The sequence below is a fragment of the Ostrea edulis genome, chromosome 5 (genome assembly GCF_947568905.1).
Source record: "Ostrea edulis chromosome 5, xbOstEdul1.1, whole genome shotgun sequence".
NCBI classification, from domain to species: Eukaryota; Metazoa; Mollusca; class Bivalvia; order Ostreida; family Ostreidae; genus Ostrea; species Ostrea edulis.
In genome coordinates, this window is record NC_079168.1 from 5,826,543 (window position 1) to 5,847,508 (window position 20,966).

A 20,966-nucleotide genomic window follows, 5' to 3' on the forward strand; every position below is an offset into this window, starting at 1 on the left:
ATCCAATCAAAATATAGGGTGTTTTTACTGCAGATTTCTCAGGTTCAGGTAATACAATCAGAATACAGGGTCGGGGTTCATACTGGACAAAGAAAGATACTGTCTGCTTTTAAAATATCTGGAGAACCCTTTGCTTTACAGACATCAAACTTAGTATTCTGGTAATTCTTAAGGAGTAGATGACTACTATTGATTTCGAGCTCATGGTCAAAGGCCATACTGAACATAGGTAATATTGTCTGCTCAAAGTTTTGAGAACCCTTTGGTTGACAGACATTAAACTTGGTACACTGGTACATCTTAAGAAGCAGATTGCCCCTTTTGATTTCGAAGTCACATGGCCGATGGTTAACGATTATACTGAACATAGGAATATACCGTCTGCTCAATATCTTGAGAACCCTTTGCTTGACAGACATCAAACTTAGTATACAGGTATATTGTGATGCGTACATAGTAGATAACCCCTATTGAGTTTGAGATCACATGGTTAAAGGTCAAGGGTCAAAGTGGACATAGGAATATACTGTCCATTCAATATTTTGAAAACCCTTTGCTAGACAGACATCAAACTTGGTATATGTACACTGGTACATCATAAGGAGTAGAAGACTCCTATAACATTTGGATAGCCAAACGTCAAACTGGACATAGTAATATATCATTGTTTCCTATATTTGAAGAATAATTTGCTTGATTGAAACCAAACTTGGTACATTAGTATATCATAGGATGTAGATGACCCCTATTGATTTTTAGGTCACATGGTCAATCCACTCTGGACATAGGAAGGTACTGTTCTGCTGAATAGCTTTAATTGGTTAAGCTCTACTATCAATTAAGTGATGCATGTGTATAACCCTTTTCAATTTTGCACCACGGAGGGGGGGGGGGTATATGTTTTACAAACATTTCTTGTTGATCAAATCAAATGCCCAGGTTGTTATTCTTGTTTTGAACATATTTTATTAATCAGATCAAATACCCAGGTTGTTTTTTGTTTGAAACATATTTTATTGATCAAATCAAATGCCCAGGTTGGGTTTTTTAAACATATTTTATTGATCAAATCAAATACCCAGGTTAAGTGTCATCTCATTAACACTTCTTGTTTTGACCTTTCTACAAAACAATAATTTCAGCAGGGTGAAAGTACAGCCTGTAATTAAATGTTTGGATCTGTTGATCAATAAATACATGATTTTCATTGAACAAGAGGTGCGTATTTTATTTGGTATTATACCTGAATCTCACTGCAATTATTAAATTGTTTAATTACAGATACTCATCAGTAAAATAAATTTAGAGGTAGTGTTCAAATGATCACGTAATTGTCTACAATGCAGGTATATCGTTATTAAGATGAACATAATCCTCCACTTACCTGTAGGAAATGCAGATGCATGGATGCAGTTAAGAGTTCAGACATAAAATTCCATCCCAGTTTCAGATGGTATATTTCTACATCCTTCTGTCAATGAATTATGTTGACCTGTCAGAAAAATATATCAGGTGAATATAAATATCATCGTGTAACCGAGGTATTACATGACATAAAAACACAAGGCATATAAACAATGCCCTACCTTAATTCAGCAGGACTTCACAAATGACATGCAACTGGAATATCATATATATAACACATAGGAACACATCATCATAGGTTTGGGGTAAATCGTCGACTGCTGCTCGGTATATGGGAAGGGCTGCGCGCGCTGGAGCTCCAGTTCAGAGTTCAGTGAGGAACCAGACCAAGGTCAGAGGTCATATACATGAGTACATATATATATACATAAATTCGTTTCACTACATTCCTCCCCGTTTTATATGAAGAAGTATGACATATTGAGGAATGTAAATCATGTACAACAATACACCAATAAAATTCTATTTTACAAAAAGCAATAACTATATAACTAAAACCACCCATTTAGATATACAAAATGTGTTGCACCAACCAACATACGTAGCAGTTTAACAATAGTGTATGTGTGACTAAATCCCAGGCTATCACTTCTGCAGAAACTATTAATTAGAGTTCAGTCGAAGGCTCAACCTTATAAAGGCGACGACCATTCTTTACAGTTTCCTTCAATAGGTACTGCAGTGTTACTCCAAGCTTTGATGCAACCTGAGTAGCTACGTCTCCTATGAACGCAGGGGTGTTAATGTTTCCTCCACCTGGCTTCATATACAGCGAGTCAGTCTCTAGGAGAATGCGGCGTGTAGGAATGGATCTAAGACCGGTGATCTGATCTGTGCCGAAATGTTCTACAGCACCTGTGAAACCAAAGTGCACGTTAGAGAAACAGTCGATCCACTCTTTCGCAAGTTCTTGGTCTCCCATAAAGCAATGAAGATGAATGGGTTGTTCCGAATCACACTCTTCTGAAGTATTTGCATACAGCGAGCGTGAACATCCATTCCAATCCGGTCTGAGGGAGTTCCCCGTAGATGAATCACCAGAACTTCATCCTTCCGAATGAGAGTAAGCATCTGACGAAAAACCTACTCCTGGCGTCTCCACAATTTAATGGGGATAGTGCAATCAAGACCAATCTCCCCTAGTGCCACAACGTATGGGGAACACAACAGATCCTTAATGTGGTGCAAGAATTTAGGGGTCAACTCCTCAAAATGTTTGGGATGCACTCCAATAGCAATTTCCCAAGGAATCATACGAAAGGTATCTGGATGTGTAGAAGGTTCGCTATAAACAGTAACGCCTCCGGTAACATTGACGTCAAGGTTAGGCCGACTGGTTCCCGTTCCTGTATAAGTAAGTACATTCTCCAGACTTCTCAGATGGGTTCCTCCAATACAGGTCCGGTCCAGATGGAAATGACTATCAAAGGCTTCATACATTGGAGATGTTTCATAGGATTCAGATTTGTATTCTTGCAAAGAGCTTATGGTAGTAGAATCCACATCAGACCCATAGCAAACATCCACACAGTGGAATTCGTCCTCTGTTGATGACTCTAAGGCGGGCACCTGTATTCTTACATTCTCCGCATCAGGAACTGAATCACCTGTAACAGTCCCACGCACGCAAAATTCTTCACGCTGCGCGGGTTGCAAAGCTGACATCAGAACCACTAACATCTCCAGTGGATAAATACATCCGGTGAATTGACTGGAGCAATTGTGAAACCATCAGGAGGTTCCTCCCAGTTCTGGTAGTTACAGTCTCCTAATGTACCTGACTGTATCTGGATGGAGGTATGTTTCTGGCGGAATCTGCTGTGTCTCATTTACATAAGTGACTGCCGAGGTCAAACTGGATTTATGTCCCAGTACATACTTCACTAGATATTCCAGCGCAGATATCTGCAACCTACACAACTCGTACTCACTAAGGGAACGAACAGGGCGTACATCACTGAATATCCTAGGAAGGTGAGACTGTTGCACATGCCGTTTGATTTTCCGGTTCTTCATATTACAGTATGGAAAAGGACACCACTGGAAATTAACGCGATGCCACACTGTGACTAGGAGGTCGGGAGTGGAACGAGGGCGTTTAGCATCAACTACGGAATCCACCAATTTTTCAACCTGTCGCGTGCACTTTCGCTTCTGAGACGTGGAATCGCTGCTCTCCACACACTCTTCCTCCGCTATAAAAACCTCGATCGCCACAGGACCCTTTGTTATAGGTAGAGATTGGGAATCAACTGCGTTCTCACGTACAATTTCCATATCTGGATTACACTGTAGAATAATGTCCACACACATACCCGATGATGACGCGAAACCAGCAGTTGCAGTTACAGCAGTTTGAGCTATCCTTCGTGGTCTAGGATTATGTACGAGTGAAGGGAGGTTCTCATCAACCCAGCTGTCGTTGCAAAGCAGAGTTCCAGCATCTTTCCTGGTCGTCTCAATCCAGTGGATGTCATTGATAATTCGAGCGAGATGATATTGCTCAATGATAACTTCCCAAATATCTATGTGAGAAGTTCCATCTCTCAACATGGCCAAGTCAAAGACTAAACGTCTAGGATTCACTAAGTTTTCGAAGATGTGCTTCTTTTCACATAATCCAAATAATGTTCCCCTCTCTCTTGAAGCAAAGAAGAATATTTTGATGATTTGGGGTACTTCCTTTGCAATGGCATAATAATTAGTTAAATGAAAAATATTAAACAGTAATACTATATTGTGAAAAAATGCATATCTCATACCACAATATTATATTCAGACCTTCATTTTTACATAATTTCCAATGAAAATGTATTATGACATGACCCTGGTCTTAACGTTATGTCCCCCTTTTCATCAGCTGTTGAAAGATATTTAGATTCAAAACATAAACGATGCATAATAACATAAGTATACTTAAACTTCCTCGACAGTGCAAATGCAATGCATAAGACTACTGCTATTTAGATCAGCTCCTATATGCTATTGCCAAATAGAAAACTAGAAAATACAAATATAAGAATGGCAAAAACAATGAATGCACAATCATTACTCAAACTCACTATACGTCACAACCGGGGCACAAATGAAACGGAAGTTTTTCCGCGTATTCTCTTGTCAAATTCACGCAAGCGCCGTGAAACCAATCGCGGCATTCATCGCATTGAATCATGAAAGAACCCGAATCAGGACCACGGCAGACACAATATTTATTGGATTCTTTGCTGTCCGATGGAGCCTTACTCAAATGTTTTTTAATCCAATCAGGCATCTGCCGGTCTTTGCATAGCTTAATTCGATCATGATTAACGGACATTTCTTTTTCTCGCAATTGAATTCTATAAAGATACGTTGACATTTTATCACTGACATTTCCCGGTCCTTTACACGTAGGACTAACTTGCGGCACTTACCCTTAACTGTCGCTGTATCTAAAACGTAAACCACATCGCCTACTATGTAGGAATGCTCCAGTACTTTGAGATTATAGTCACGCTTCAGGATACTCTGTGTAGTTTTTAAGGTACCTCTGGCCGTTTCATCTGCAGTAGAGATGCTGTTAATTAGATCGCAAAACCGTTCCACATCCTTGGTACAACTCGGCACTGCCCACCTGTTTATTGTCTCTACATACATATATGTAGTTCGGCCCAACTCCCAAACCATCGTTGCCTACTGTACGACCTAAGAATTCCACCTCTTTTCGGAAAAAAGATGCACTTTATAGGTTTCAATTTGAGACCGTAGGAAAATCGGTCTAGTACATGTTCCATAAAGTTTTTCTCAACACGAGAATATCATCAAGGAAAGCCAAAACAGTTTTCCAATGTAATCCTCTCAACACCAGGTTCATAACTCTGGAATAAGTGCTTGGGGGAGTCCAAATCCCATCCTCTTATATTGGAAACATTCGTACTTAGTAATAAAAACAGTTTTCTCCTTATCTGCGTCTTTGATCTTTACTTGCAGGTATGCCCAGTTGGCATCTAATTTTGAGAACCATATATACCCCGTTAGTGTGTCTAAGCATTTATCCACCAAGGGCAAAGGAAATACATCTTTCTTGGTGACAGCATTAAGTGCTCGATAATCTACACACCAACGGAATGTGCCATCTTCTTTTCTTACTAGCACAGGCGCCGAAGCCCATTCAGATGTAGAGGGTTCAATGACATCAGCTCCGAGCAACTTGTTGAGATGTTTTTCCTCCTCATCAGCAAAACATGCAGGTGTTCTCCTTACGCGCTGTTTGATTGGCCTGGACTCACCAGTGTCAATAGAATGTTCAATGGTGGTGAAAATCCCCAGATCAAACTCATCGTTTGCAAAAACATCTGCATAAGAGCTCAAAACATCTCGCAGGCGGTTTTTCTCGGTTGGTGACAAATGCTCTTCTGATCGTGCCAACAAATCCAATAAATGCTCAGGTAGCTCACGGGTGTTATTGGTTGTTGTGGTAGATACCTTTTGGACCTTTATTTCCTCTGCCTCCTTTTCCAGAATCTCACACACCTCATAGACGAACCCTACCACTTGCCCTTGTTTGAGGTTAATATGGTTTTCAGACATATTGACAATGCAGAACAAGGGAGTAGACCCCTGGGTGTGAAGAGGTCTGGGGGATAAGCAATCGTTTACCTCTATTGGTTCGATAACGTAATCATTCAATAAAATAGTCATGCTACATGGGACTCGCAGTACCGATCCTGGTGGTACCTTAGTATTTATAAGAACAGTGACCTGTGCCACCTTCGATTCAGTAGTACATACCTCAGAACGGGCATTCATTGCTATATGCTCACGACCAATCTCGAGAGTACCTTTATTCATGTTGATTACAACCTGGTGTTTCTCAAAACAAGCCCCAAGAGCATATCATCGTCATTTGGTGCCACGTATATTTCATTTTCGATAAATACCTGTAACCCTATTGAAATACTCACCGGTCCAACTTTTGATCCTTTCATACTGAGATAACGTCCAACTGTATGTAACCTAACTTCTTTAAGGATTGAAGGTTGTTTACTAAAAGACTGATATAATTTATCAGATACAATAGTTACCTGAGCTGCGGTATCAATTACTGCTGCAACATATTTACAATTAATACTTAAATTAACCTCAATGTTGGACGCTGATCTCATCCTTCTAATGTATAAATTGTCGGACGGTTCAGTATTACGTTTTGCAAGGTCAGGCTCTGTTGGGATCAAAGGTTGGCCTAACGCCCTGACCCCTTCTCGTTTCCCTCAGTTTTGGGGGTTGAGAATGTGACACTTTGCCGGCTTATTTACAGTGTTCAGGCTTGGGTATTCACTGTTATAGTGGTCCACACTGAAAACATGCGCGTCCATGAGGTGATGGTGACCTTGAAGATGCCCTTCTTGTATTGGTACGCGACGAACTGCGAATGAAGGATCGTTGACGGACAAGAGCTTCCATTTTTTTTCATCATTTTCTCTAATCCTGATGTCAGAGACCCTATATGATCCTCTAACTTATCAATTCTTTGAGACACATCAATCTTGGCAGACCGAATTTGAGGAACATCCTTATTGTGCGAGCTCAAGGAATTATCCGCCTCTTCGTCACAAATGAGCACTTCCCTCACCCCCTTCCTGTTTCTGCCATAGATAGCCTGATGATTGTATTGGAAACTTTTAAGTGGTCAATTGTTTCCTCTATGTTGATAGGATGTTGGACAATGGCACCGAGCTTAAGCTGTGCAGTTTCTGGTATTTCCTTATACCCAAAACGTTTTCCATTTTTTGCATTAATTGCATAAAGCCAATGTCTACATGCTGCGTGACAATTGTGGCAAAGTATTCACTGGATTTACCCTCTAGACACCACCCCAAGTAATCTTTGGACTCCTGAGTACGCTAATTCTTGACTTCATCAAAACGAGTAAACTTTTGCTGGAATGCTTTCCAGGAGTCTGTGCCATTATACCTCAAAGTCTTAGGTAATGAATCTAATCTATCCTGTCTATGTGATGCTTGAGGTACTAATTGTGGTTCTCGTAATTGTGGTTGTTGAGGTGGTTGATGTCGTATCTGTTGGGATAATTGTGGCTGTTGTTGAGGTTGAGGTGGTACCCACGGAAAGGTCTTGTCACAAGGAATACTCATGTGAAATATCAAAGCTCTATCACTTACTGTTCAAAAGTTATTAGCAAGGTTAAAGTTTCAGCCAGAATGACGGAATGACAGACAGGACAAAAATAATATGCCCCCACCCCCCTGATCTTCGATCTCAGGGGCATAAAAATCTTTACATATTTTCCTACTATACTTGTGTCCAAACATACCTTCAAATATTCATTAAAGCCACGCACGACCCGAAAACTAGCAGCTTCAAATGATTTCGTTTGTTGACGTAGCCATGTTAGGTATCCGGTCAATTCGAACTCTGTTGCTATTAAATTGGTTGTATATTATGTATTCGCTCTTCATTTTTTATCAACACGAATAATTAATAGAAATTAAAAAGTATAGTTTTTGTAAAGGTAAAAAAAGCTCTTAATTAACGAAAATGCTACATAAGCCCATTATGGTCCTTAACACTCGTGTGACAGAGATGGAGACCGGCCCAGACTTAATGAAAGCCGCGTTGCCGTGAGTTTAGCTATTTAAATAATTATCATTTAATGGAACTGAGATGATATATTATTTAAACTATTTAACTAAAATATTTGTGGAGGTATTAGTTCACATCTAGACGCTATTGTGCAAGTATGGAAATGAACTGGGATTCGAATTGACTGGCTACCTAACATGGCTACGTCAATGAACGAAATCATCAAAAACTGTGAGTTTCTGGGTCGTATGGGGCTTTAATAAATATTTGAAGGTATGTTTGGACACAAGTATAGTAGGAAAATATGTTAGGAATTTTTTGATATTAAATTTATGAGACAACAACACAAGAATACAACTTTTTCTCTTTCTTCCTTTGAAGTTTGTTTCCATCTGGTCGTCATGTTTTCTAATGTCGACTACTCCCGTATGAGGGAATTTGGGCGGACTTATACGTAAGGACCAATGAGAGTTTCTGTTACATTTCGCAATTGTATTACAAACAGATTCAATTGTGTCGTCACACAACGCAATACTATATCGGCCAAATCGTTCTATTTCAAAGGTGAATTGCGATAAATGTGTACAGTATCTTCTCATATTAAAATTGTACAGTATATTCTCATATTAAAATTATACAGTATATTCTCCTATTAAATGTGTACAGTATATTCTCCTATTAAATGTGTACAGTGTGTTCTATAAACTAAACAGTAACACATATTTCTCGAAATTGTAGATATAGCGAGTACTGTAACAAGAGAGGAAATCATTAAAGAAAATGTAGATATAGCGACTACCATACAAAAAGAGAGGAAATCATTAAAGAAAAGTAGACACTTAAGATGATGGAAATCGAGGGAGGGGTCGTTCGTTTCAGGCGTAGTATGAAAATGATATGAGGGCTAGTTCAGATGTTCATGACTTTGAGTTCCACAACTAAATCTGAAAAACTATTTTCAATTTTATTTTAAAATCTTGTTTCAAACATTCAATTGATTGCATATGGTGTTTATATCTCTCAACTGATTCGATACGCAAGAGCTTGTTGCTGTCTGACGTGTTTCATACCGTTTACCTGACAGGGGACGCTTACTCTTCCTAGGCATCTGATCCCACTTCTGGTGTGTCCAGGGGTCTGTGTTTGCCCAACTATCTATATTATATTGCTTATAGGGTAGGGGTTCTGACCCCAGGGCGGGGCGAAACTTGGTATATAGTGTTTATGTGTAAACCACTTAAATAACATCTTTAGTGCTATTGATATTAAATTGAAACTAAATGGATAAAGAAGTAGGTCCTCGAAGGGTCAAAATCGGCCCTGTCACAGAAATTAGCGAAATTAGGGGAATGCAATATGTTAAAATATCATAATTTAAATATCAGAAAGAATTATTCCAAAGTTAGACGACAAATACATGACGTGTTTTATCCAATGATAGAGCTTCATTCTAGTCCGAGACAAAACTTTGTACTAATAGAAGTATTATAAGAATGTATAGTTACGTCCCTTCGAAAAGTTCTCACTCATATTGAGACGTCACCAGTTGCAGATGAAGTACCACAAATTTAGAGCTATGTTTAACTCTCAGGGCTGTAACAGTGAGGGTTCTTAAACGTGCCAACGATTACCGTGACACAGAACCTCCGTTTGTAAGGTCGTAATTCTCACTTCTAAATCATTGCTTATGTTTCCGTGTTAGATTAGACGCGGCCATGGCGGAGCTTGAACTCACGATCTCTCGGATACAAAGCGAACGCTCTACCACTGAGCTACCGTAACCGGTCCTCCTGTATAAAATAATCCCTATAGAGATGTAAGTTTATTGCCTGGGTTTGAGGACATCCGTTTTGTTTGATCCGAAAACGTATGTCACCCAAAGCCGCGGACTAAGGGAAACAGATCGGTTCGAGACTCAAGCAAAACCTCTGTTGTCCGAGGATTCATTTTATAACTGTTTTATTATCCCACTTTATTTTTGACATGATGAAACATTAGTAATCATCTACAACAAAGAGATGCTATTGTTCCACCGTATCACAGGTTCATTTGATGAATGCACGAAAATGTCTGGGTGTTTTCACACAAGACTCTTCGTTATATACAAGCTAAGCAGTAACGTCTTATCCCTTACAAAGTTCTATGGGTAGCAATCGGACAGACCAGCGAACGGACGTCGTAATGCCCGAGTGTCGCTGTGCTTCGCCAGCGGTACAAACATAATTATCAGAAAACTTTACCTGTACATGGAAATTTTGTACAGATTTGTAATTGATATGCGAGCTGTGAATCTGTTACATTCCATAAAATATTTTTTTCTTGTAGATGGATGCTTTAAGGAAGCTTAAATTTCCCGAGGGTCAATGTATGGCAGACAACTGCAGACCCCCCACGCCGATCCACCATAGGAGAGTCAGGGCTTCCTTCAGCTTGTAGATCACCCCCGTATCCATGGATTCTAGATGCAACTTGCTGTCCAACACGTGCTTATCTCATAATAATCAATACATGGAATATCCCAGATACAGGAATTTCAAATTATCCTCAGGAAAACCACTCACTCCTCGTTGCTTTTCCCCGTTTTGTTTATTTTGTTAACCTTCCCATAGCTGAATTAGGACAGGTGTATATTGTGCTTGTTCTCTGTGTGTTTTGTTGAGTTAGGTCACACGGCCCTACAGAGATGAGCGGTGAACCCGTACGCCACAGTGTTGAACAACGTATTTATTTAAGTGTGTGCAATTATGAAAATCTTGTATTGTATTTGTGACCTATACAAATACTCACACTGTTTAGTTTTTATAATCTGTACATTAGGGGAATCAATCGAATTATGTAACAAAAGTATGAAAGAATGTGTTTTGATTTTCATTATGAAATTATCAAATTTAATTTCACTAATCTTTAAATGAACATATTGATGAAAGGTCAAGAATTCATATAAGTTTTTTTGGAGAAACATTTTATATTTGAAAATTTGACTTTTGAAGATTTCTTTAGAAAGGTGAAGATAACGAACAGTAATGAATCTCATAACTCCTACATGTATAAGCAAAACGTCCAATTCGCCACAAAACACTTTTGAGAACAAGAAATTCAAGTTTTTATGTTTTGATAAATGATTAAACCACATTCCAAGGAGAGATGATTAGATAATAGCAACACTATTTCTGGATTTTCCAAAAAGACCAATGCTTCTTGTTTTATGATGTTTATAGTAGGTGACGCAAGAAAATCTCAAAAAGTTATCGATTCCAAAATTAATGTATAGTATCCTGATAAAGGTGCCAGAGACAGTCTTTATACGATCGTCTAAGACGGGGCGTATTATGGTATGGCGATCGTGTCCGTCCCGCTTCGTGTCCGGCTCATTACTAAATACTATGAGACCTACATGAGAAGAACCTTTTGAAATATTATTTTTCAAATAATGTTTTATGTGATCATTTTTAACACTTGGCTAATTTGTCTAGCCATGACTATATGTAACATGTTATGTAATCTGTGTTATGTAATCATCTTGTTTAGTTTCTTGATCACAAGTGAAGAACATGTATCTATTTTACACGTTATGTCATCAGTAATCATAACCAATCATTTTAGTTGATTCGGAGATATATTTTTATCCACCCTCATCAGCAGCCAATGAAATAATGATTAAGTGTGACGTGATCATGTCTTTGTTTGTAGCTGTCCAAATGAAAGGAAGCATTAATTTTTATGTGATTATAGAGAAAAAGTTTCCCTCCACCACCCCAATCTTACCACCTTAATTCAAATGTGATATGTGCCATTTCATCTTGCTGTTTATCAGGTTTTTTTTGTACCTGCTACTATATTTGTGTTGTGTGGCATAATTTTAAGGTGCCAACTTATTTGCCTATTTTATTATGTTTGTATTTATCAAAATTTATAAAAATTAGGGAGATCCCAATGTCATTCTTGTTTAGGTTGTCTGAGTTGTAGTTCTGATACTCGGGGATCTCCGTAATATAGAGGTTGTAAATAAGTTGTCAACTTCTTCAATCGTCATTAATAAATGAGAATTCTCAACCAACAATATGTATTCTATTGTTAATTGCCAAGAAAAATAACAAAGCTGCGGGACATGAGAAAACCAGTTTCTTCGAATAGTATTTTATATTCTTATAAAAATGGAGAGCATAAAGATATATTGACATTTTATGTATATGATTCGATACGCAAGAGCTTGTTCTGCGTATGGACAGTTTTTAAATCGAGGCAAGCTACTGACAAACAAGTTGGTGGTACAGGGGTTTCAACAGTCTCGATTGAAGTCAGTATTTCGCAAATTCTATGGTCATTATAACGGTCTAGTTCGTCAATATTATAGGGTTATTGAACTTATATTGATGAATATTAGCACGAGTTGGCTGTGAAAATGCACGAGCTTGCGAGTCCATTTTGACAGCCAACGAGTGCCAATATTTACCAATATAAGTTCAATAACCTTTTTATTATATACATGTAGCTAAAGTATTTAGTTGTTAAATCATATCCCTTTTCACTCAAAATACTCCAAAATAGACGAGAATTCTTGAATATTGACATCTAAGTCTCAATATACCTGGCGAATTGCCAATACGAAGCTAAAGTGACCAGGGTTAAAATGTAAATATGTTAAAAGAGTATTTTATAGAATTTAAATAGTTTCATTGTTATTGATATCTGTATTAATATAGGGAGGTGACCATTCTACATTGATCCAGTGCCTTTTTATGGGATTCGAAACTGTGACTGTGAGATGTATGAGAGTTTGACTTCTAGGCGGGCAATTCTACTTTCACTTTAAACGGTAAGTTGAAAAGAGCATGCTGCATCTTTGATGTAAAATATATCGAAAAGGAATCAAGGACCCTATTGCAAATTTGGCCTTGTTGGAAAGGTTAGGAATTTTGCTGAAAGTTGATATCTGTCATTATACTGGGGAAATTTTTTTTTTGAATTAGGAGGGGTTGAAAATGGGTATATTTTCCTCATTTTTGTTGCTTTTTTACTTCCAGGATGGCAGGTGCCTGAGTGTATCTCGACCCATTTCCAGGCTAGCATCAGATGTCATGATGGACCTTTAAAATCTTTCACATGTGTGCTTTCAAGAACCATATACATTATTTTTTGAAAATTGGTTGCCATGGTAATAAAATCTGAAAATTAAAACATGGGCTTCTGAAGGCGAATTTTCCTCCATTTCCTGGTAGTTTGTGACCCTAAGGTGAAAGTGTACAATATCAGCATGCATTTCATAACTGTTCAATATTAAACCCGTCATTTGGCTTGTTTACGTCGTTACGGTAAGGTCAATATTGAACGCTCATACTCTGAATGTTTCGGGCGCACACAATTTACGCAATGCAAAGTTAGCATTCAATAAATTCTCAGGATATTGAACGCTAACATTCTCTAGATTTTACGCAGATTTTATAATAGACTATTTATTAGCTATATAATAAGACCTATCATTAGGTCAAATGCTGTCTGACGTGTTTCATACCGATTGTTATGCCGTTCGTGGTACACTGATTATAACTACGGATAACTCCGTTTACCTGATCAGGATATAGGGCTCACGCATCACGTGATCAGAGCCAGGTAGTCATGTTTTTCTGAGCTCCAACATTTTGACCAAATAATGTGAGTTTTCTGTGTGTGGGATTACATATATTTGAGCCAGACCGTTTAGAAGTTAATTTGGATAACTGGAAATGATTTTACTTGTGAAATTGAAAATATAGTGATTTTGTTCGAAATTTCTTAAAATGAGCCTGAGTAGAAGTCGTGAGAAGTCGTCAGCCACAAACAGTGCTAGCAGTCACGGCCCAGTGAATGTCGCAGACCCCGGTATATCCATCGCACCTAGGTACGCTAACACAGGAGATAATAAGCACGATGCAAGCAATACCTAATATACAAACAACATTGGGGGTAATTATCGGAATCTCTCAGAGTGACCAAAGAACTAACTCAAGACATAAAGAACATTAAGAATGACATGTGGGAGGAAGATGGTTTCGACTTCCGCATCTCTTATATTGCTGAACAACAAGAAGTGGACTCAGGAAACATTCAGGTGCTGAAGCAAGAGAACAAAATGTTGAAAGAAGATATAGATATGTTAAAATCTGTAGTTATTAACTTAGACAGAACAGGTAGAAAACAGCAAAGCGAGATCACAGATTTAAAGTCAAGATCAATGAAGCAGAACTTACTCATTCACAATTTACCCGATGAAGAAAATGAAAATCTTTTCAAGAAAATCCCACAATTGATTAAAGAATACCTGGGAGTCGAAACGACTTTTGCAAACATACATCGAAACGGGTCTAAAAATCCGGGTAGACCAAGAACTATTACGGGTCGACTAGAGAAATTTACTGATAAGGAGAAAGTCCTCCAAGCACAGAAAGACAAAAGAAATAGCGAAGGGTCTGGCTCTACAGAACAATCAAATACAACTTTCTACATTACCCCACAAAGACCAGTAGAGGTAGCTGAAAATCGGAAAAAAACCCAAGAAATAAGTAACCGGTATTGGAAAGAGGATGTGAAAACACGTTTTGTAGGAGACAAGTTAGCTTTTCCTAACGGAAACACATACAAAGAAAAAGTGTTCAAACCAAAGCCTGAAAACATTTTGCTAATGGATCAAGCAGAAAAAGAGGCGCTTCAATAGATCCAGATGTCGACACTAGAAACCTCCACAGAAGGGAACGATTTTAAAATCGCGGAATCTACCACAGTGATCTTTAACCAAGTCAGAAACTTCTATAAAAAAGTTGTTATGGACTCAAATTACTCAAACGCGGATCACAATATATTGGTATATCGATTCACAGACAAAAACGGTTTGATCCACGAGGGGTATAACGACGATGGTGAGCACGGGGCTGGGAGAAGACTTCTTAAAGATCTCCAATCTCTCCATGTTACAGACATGACATGTATCATCTCTAGATTCTTCGGAAAATATCTTGGCTATCGTAGATTCCAAATTATGGAAAACCTCGCGGCAGACATTGTTCTCGCGCACCGAGGTGAAACGTTGGGGTAAACATCGACAGTGTATTGATAAAATTCACATAGACATTGTTTATATATATGTGACAAAGATATCGAAAACTTAGAAATAGTCACTTATCGATTCCATACACCTCCCAGCGGTGAAAGAAATTACATTGTTTATTTATATTGTTTATTTTTGCACATATACCAGTTTTAATTATTTTGATCAATGCCAACTGATATTAACCCCCCTCCCCCTTTCAGTTTTTTTGTTACCATCCCTGGCCTTCAGATTAGTTGATGAAATATTGATGAAATGTCAAATTTATGTTTATACATGTGTAACTCTATCTAGTAGTTCCACGCAAATACGTTATGCATAGAATGTACAGAACATGTAATATTTTGTATTAATCCGAATATTTATTTTCCACGAAGTGTATTATTCCGGATATTTAATTTCCATGAATTATAACATACTGGTTCTTAAATTTAGCTTTCATTTAAAGCTTCCAGTATATAAACATGCAGATGTGAAAACTTCACAAGGTTGGTCAAGTATGTTCAGTTTAGTCAGTTATACATTTAATTACGTACAGTATATTCATCTGTACATATGTGTTGTTTCCTTTTGATTTCTTTTGTTCGGGGTCCCCCCACTGTTATTTACTTGGCTCCAAGCAAGTTCAATCTATCGAATATATGTGCATACAACCCATTTTATCACGAATTTACTCTGAATTACTGTGTGTGCTTTAAACATTTCAACGCAAATCGTAATGTCTTTTAACTTATCCTGCATATCGTTAAATGTAAGAGGCCTAAACTCACCAAGTAAAAGAAAAACATTGTTTACATTTTTTAAAGAGAATTTTCAAGGCCACTTTGTTTATTTACAAGAAACACACTCAACTGCACAAGATGAATCAAAATGGATAAACGAATGGAACTCGGATATCATATTTAATCATGGAGAATCAAATAGTAAAGGTGTAGCAATTTTATTTCCACATAATGTTGAGTATAAGATATTAAAACATACATGTGTCAATGCCGGTAGATTTCTACAAGTTTTTGTACAATTAGATAACACAGAATTTATTTTATCAAATGTGTATGCACCAACTAAAGATAACCCATCAGAACAGAATGAATTTTTAAACAACATCTTAAAGCACTTAGAAGAAGAGAGTTCTCAGAATCTGATTCTAGGTGGCGACTTCAATATTACATTGAACCCAAATTTGGATAAGAAAGGGGGGTGTATTGAAGGAAAATCTAAATATAGAGACAATCTTATATCTTCAATAAAGGATTTAAACCTTGTAGATATATGGCGAGAACAAAATCCAAATGGCATGCTATTTACGTTTAGTCGGAAAAATCCTATATTATCAAGATTAGATTTTTTCTTAATTCCTGCTTTTCTTGCACCACTTTACAAAACAAGCATTAAACCATCCATAAAAACTGATCATAGTATAATTACTTTGAATATAAAGGGTAAAAGTTTCGAAGATAGAGGCCCCGGTTTTTGGAAATTTAATTCATCCCTATTAGAAGATGAAGAGTTTGTGTTGAATACAAAACAAAACATTTTACAGCTAAAAGAGAAATATTTTTTATGAATGATAAACAAAATGGGACACCATAAAATGTGAACTCAGAGGGTTTATAGTAAAATTTTCAAAACTTAAAACTCGCAAACTAAGAGAAGATGAAGAAAACATAGCTAAGGAACTTGATGATCAAAAACGAAAAATGTCGGAAGATCCTACGGAAGAAAATGTAAATAAATATAATGAAATTAAAGAAATGTTGGAATTGATAAATGAAAATAAAACAAGAGGTATTATTCTTCGATCAAAAGCAAAGTGGTGTGAGGAAGGAGAAAAGTGTACTAAATATTTTCTCTCCTTAGAAAAAGGAAACTATAAAAATAAATACATATCTACAACAACGTCAAATAAAAGGGTTTTGGAAGGAAGAGAGAAAATATTAAAAGAAGAACAATCATTTTTTGAAAAGTTATACACATCAGATTTAGATTATTGTGACTATAAGAATTATATTGATCAATTTACTTACAATATGAATATTCAAAAACTTGAAAAAGAGGATTCCTTGTCTTGTGAAGGACCTATTACAGTTCATGAATGTGAAGCTATACTTAACACTTTTAAATGCAATAAATCGCCTGGCACTGATGGTTTCCAAATGGAATTTTATAAGTATTTTTGGAAAGAAATTTCAGAATTAATAATTGACAGCTTGAATGAAAGTATCCAAAAACACAAACTTTCCATAGATCAAAGAAAAAGCATAATAACTCTTGTACCTAAAAAGCAAGAGTTAGAGAGTATTTACAAGTTACCTTTCACAATATCAATGGAAACATCATTACAATCTTTTCAATATAAATTAATTCACAGATTTTTAGCACGCAACAAATTGCTGTATGCAATGAAAATTAAAACATCACCTTCTTGTATATTATGTGGAAATTTAGATACAATAGAGCACAGGTTTTACTTTTGTGAATATGTTGGTACTTATTGCAAGCATTTCCAAACTTGGTGGAATAGATTAAACATTACTTATATAAATGATATCTCTTATCAAGACATAGTATTTTGATTTTATGAAGAAAAGTGTGAAAGTCTGAATTATTGTATACTGCTTTCTAAATATTATATACAGTTTGTGTTTAATTCAGATACAGGGCACAGTGGTCCTTCTTTATATATTTTTTTGAGAAGAAAACTGTTTGTTAAAAAATCAATTTATTGTGGCAGAAGAAATCTTGATTATTATAACCAAGTATGGAAAACGATAGAAGACAAAATAATTTCAATGTAAGATGTATCTTCCTTAAATGAATTAGTTATGCATATTTCATATACTAGTCTCTCTTTATCTTCAAAGTAATTGTACAATATTGCTATTAATTTTCACACAGTGTTTAACATGTTTGTTGAAATATTGAAGTTGCATGTAACATCCTGTTTATATGATAATATATGTCCAAAAAGAGCCAATAAAAAAAAAGTATCACGTGATCATGTCTTTGTTTGTAGCTGTCCAAATGAAAGGAAGCATTAATTTTTATGTGATTATAGAGAAAAAGTTTCCCTCCACCACCCCAATCTTACCACCTTAATTCAAATGTGATATGTGCCATTTCATCTTGCTGTTTATCAGTTTTTACGGATTTTTTTGTACCTGCTACTATATTTGTGTTGTGTGGCATAATTTTAAGGTGCCAACTTATTTGCCTATTTTATTATGTTTGTATTTATCAAAATTTATAAAAAATAGGGAGATCCCAATGTCATTCTTGTTCAGGTTGTCTGAGTTGTAGTTCTGATACTCGGGGATCTCCCTATTATAGGGGTTGTAAATAAGTTGTCAACTTCTTCAATCGTCATTAATAAATGAGAATTCTCAACCAACAATATGTATTCTATTGTTAATTGCCAAGAAAAATAACAAAGCTGCGGGACATGAGAAAACCAGTTTCTTCGAATAGTATTTTATATTCTTATAAAAATGGTGAGCATAAAGATATATTGACATTTTATGTATATGATTCGATACGCAAGAGCTTGTTCTGCGTATGGACAGTTTTTTAATCGAGGCAGGCTACTAACAAACAAGTTGGTGGTACAGGGGTTTCAACAGTCTCGATTGAAGTCAGTATTTCGCAAATTCTACGGTCATTATAACGGTCTAGTTCGTCAATATTATAGGGTTATTGAACTTATATTGGTGAATATTAGACTATTTATTAGCTATATAATAAGACCTATCATTAGGTCAAATGCTGTCTGACGTGTTTCATACCGATTGTTAGGCCGTTCGCGGTACACTGATTTTAACTACGGATAACTCCGTTTACCTGATCAGGATATAGGGCTCACGGCGGGTGTGAGCGGTCGATAGGGGATGCTTACTCCTCCTAGACACCTGATCCCACTTCTGGTGTGTACAGGGGTCCGTGTTTTCCCAACTATCTATTTTGTATTGCTTTTAGGAGTTGTGAGATTGATCACTGTTCGTTACCTTCACCTTTCATCTATTAATAGTAATCATTTCCACGTATGAAAGGTGAAAATCACGAACAACGATCAATCCCATAACTCCCACAAGCAATACAAAACAGAGAGTTGGAGAAACACGGACACCTGGACACACCAGAGGTGGGATTAGGTGCCTAGGTGAAGTAAGTATCCCCTGTCGACCGGTCACACCCGCCGTGAGCCCTATATCGTAATCAGTTATCCGTATAGTCAATGTAGTTTATGTCGATTCGATATATCCCAGTGAACTTGAATAAAAGACACCACAGAATCTTCCACATCTGCTTCGTACTTAAATATATTATTGAACGTAGATGTTAACTGCAAACAAAAAACTCAACTTTATGACTAACGAGATAACTTCATCTTCTCCATCGTCAACTCCCCATATCTATATGTGTAGGGATATTCCATTATCACCTACATATTGTGTTTATATCTCTCAACTTATTCGATACACAAGAGCCAATTGTTCTGTATGATCAGTTTTTAAATCAGGCAGGCTACTTACAAAAAGTCGATGTTACAGAGGTTTCAACAGTCTCGCTGAAAGTATTACAAGCATTTTGCAAATTCTACAATCTTTATAACGATCTGGTTTGCCAATATTTCATAAATAATATATATTTTCAGGTGAATAGGTATTAAGTTTCTATTTCTTGTTACACCCTAAATCGTCGCCCCTCCTAATTCGTCGCCGGCGACGATTTGGAATGGGCGACGATTTGGGGTTTCTTATGTAACACCCCAAATAGTCGCCAGTCCCAAATCGTCGCCGGCGACGATTTGGGCATAACCTCACACCCCAAATTGTCGTCCCCCTTGCTACAACTATTTGGAAACATCATTTACATACAAACTGGCCCTGTTTGTTAACCCCTTCTCTCCTCCTCTTTCTTCTTCTGTGGTCCATCTATGACCGCAAAAGGTTTTCTAGACTCTATAAGCAATATATTTTAATCTTCTACTTCGTCTATTACTTGTTCTGTTGTATAATGTTTAAAAAGATTTATTATGATCACATTATTTATTGTTGTTTTGGTTGGTAGTGGTTTTGGTTGTATTTGTTGGTATTGGTGGTGGTGTCATTGTTTTCTATATGATTTTTTTCTCGTTCAGTCAGAGAGAGAGAGAGAGAGAGAGAGAGAGAGAGAGAGAGATGTATCAGACAATAAATCAGTTTGCTTTTTATTGTAGGGTCATTCTGTTGATAATGGGTTTGTTAGTCTTGTGCACCTAAATACGTAAACAAACAAACAAGCAAACAAATAAATGAAACCTATGTGCTTAGTACCATATAACCTACATACAAATTTCAGCTAAATCGGTTCACAAACACCAGAAAGACAGTCGGAAATAGTTCGCTATGATTACAGCTCGCGGCACTTTGAGCTCGCGATCCAGAGAGTTCATGTTATGGGAAGCACATGCCAGGTACACATGTAACCCACATATCGGTTCACAAACACCAGATATATTACAGAGTTGCTGAAAGTTGTGCACAGCTCGCGGCCCTTTAAGCTCTCATTCTAGAATTCTCATTTTTGAGGAGGCATATCAGAGGGTCACTTGTAATTTACATACAAAATTTCAGTTCGGTCGATATACACCAGAGATATGAGTACAGACAGACAAAGAGACCAAGTTAAACCTGTGTACCCCCCATATAAGAGTGGGTACAATAAAATAACTTCTGTGTAATCTATCCTAAAAACGTCAACAAAATATTGGCGGGCGACGATTTGGGACAAGAATGCACTATCATTAGGGGCGACGGTTTGGGATGTACTATAGTACACCCCAAATCGTCGCCCGTCCTAAATAGTCGCCCGCCAATGTCTGTTTATCTGTCTGCACTCATAT

The 20,966-nt window shown here is 37.1% G+C and overlaps 2 protein-coding genes and 1 pseudogene across 3 annotated transcripts in view; 2 read left to right on the plus strand and 1 right to left on the minus strand.

Moving 5' to 3' along the window:
• Nucleotides 1-2,032: 2,032 nt before the first annotated feature.
• LOC130054504 (3'-5' ssDNA/RNA exonuclease TatD-like) lies at nucleotides 2,033-3,467 on the minus strand (annotated as a pseudogene).
• A 10,547-nt stretch (nucleotides 3,468-14,014) lies between these two features.
• On the plus strand, nucleotides 14,015-14,695 carry LOC130054505 (uncharacterized). The gene has a single exon (XM_056164470.1). The coding sequence runs from the start codon at nucleotides 14,015-14,017 to the stop codon at nucleotides 14,693-14,695; it is 681 nt and encodes a 226-aa protein (XP_056020445.1).
• An 829-nt stretch (nucleotides 14,696-15,524) lies between these two features.
• The window catches only part of LOC125649557 (15-hydroxyprostaglandin dehydrogenase [NAD(+)]-like), a 28,377-nt gene continuing 22,935 nt past the window's right edge, over nucleotides 15,525-20,966 (plus strand). Inside the window, exon 1 of one of the 2 annotated variants that reach the window (XM_056167106.1) lies at nucleotides 15,525-15,573. The gene's annotated coding sequence lies outside the window, so the exon portion shown is untranslated. Of the gene's footprint in view, nucleotides 15,583-20,966 lie in introns of both variants that reach the window. The other variant, XM_056167107.1, reaches the window with a different exon arrangement.

Coding starts and splice junctions, on each gene's coding strand:
- LOC130054505 (XM_056164470.1), top strand. CDS start 14,015: ATGTGGGAGGAAGATGGTTTCGACTTCCGCATCTCTTATATTGCTGAA.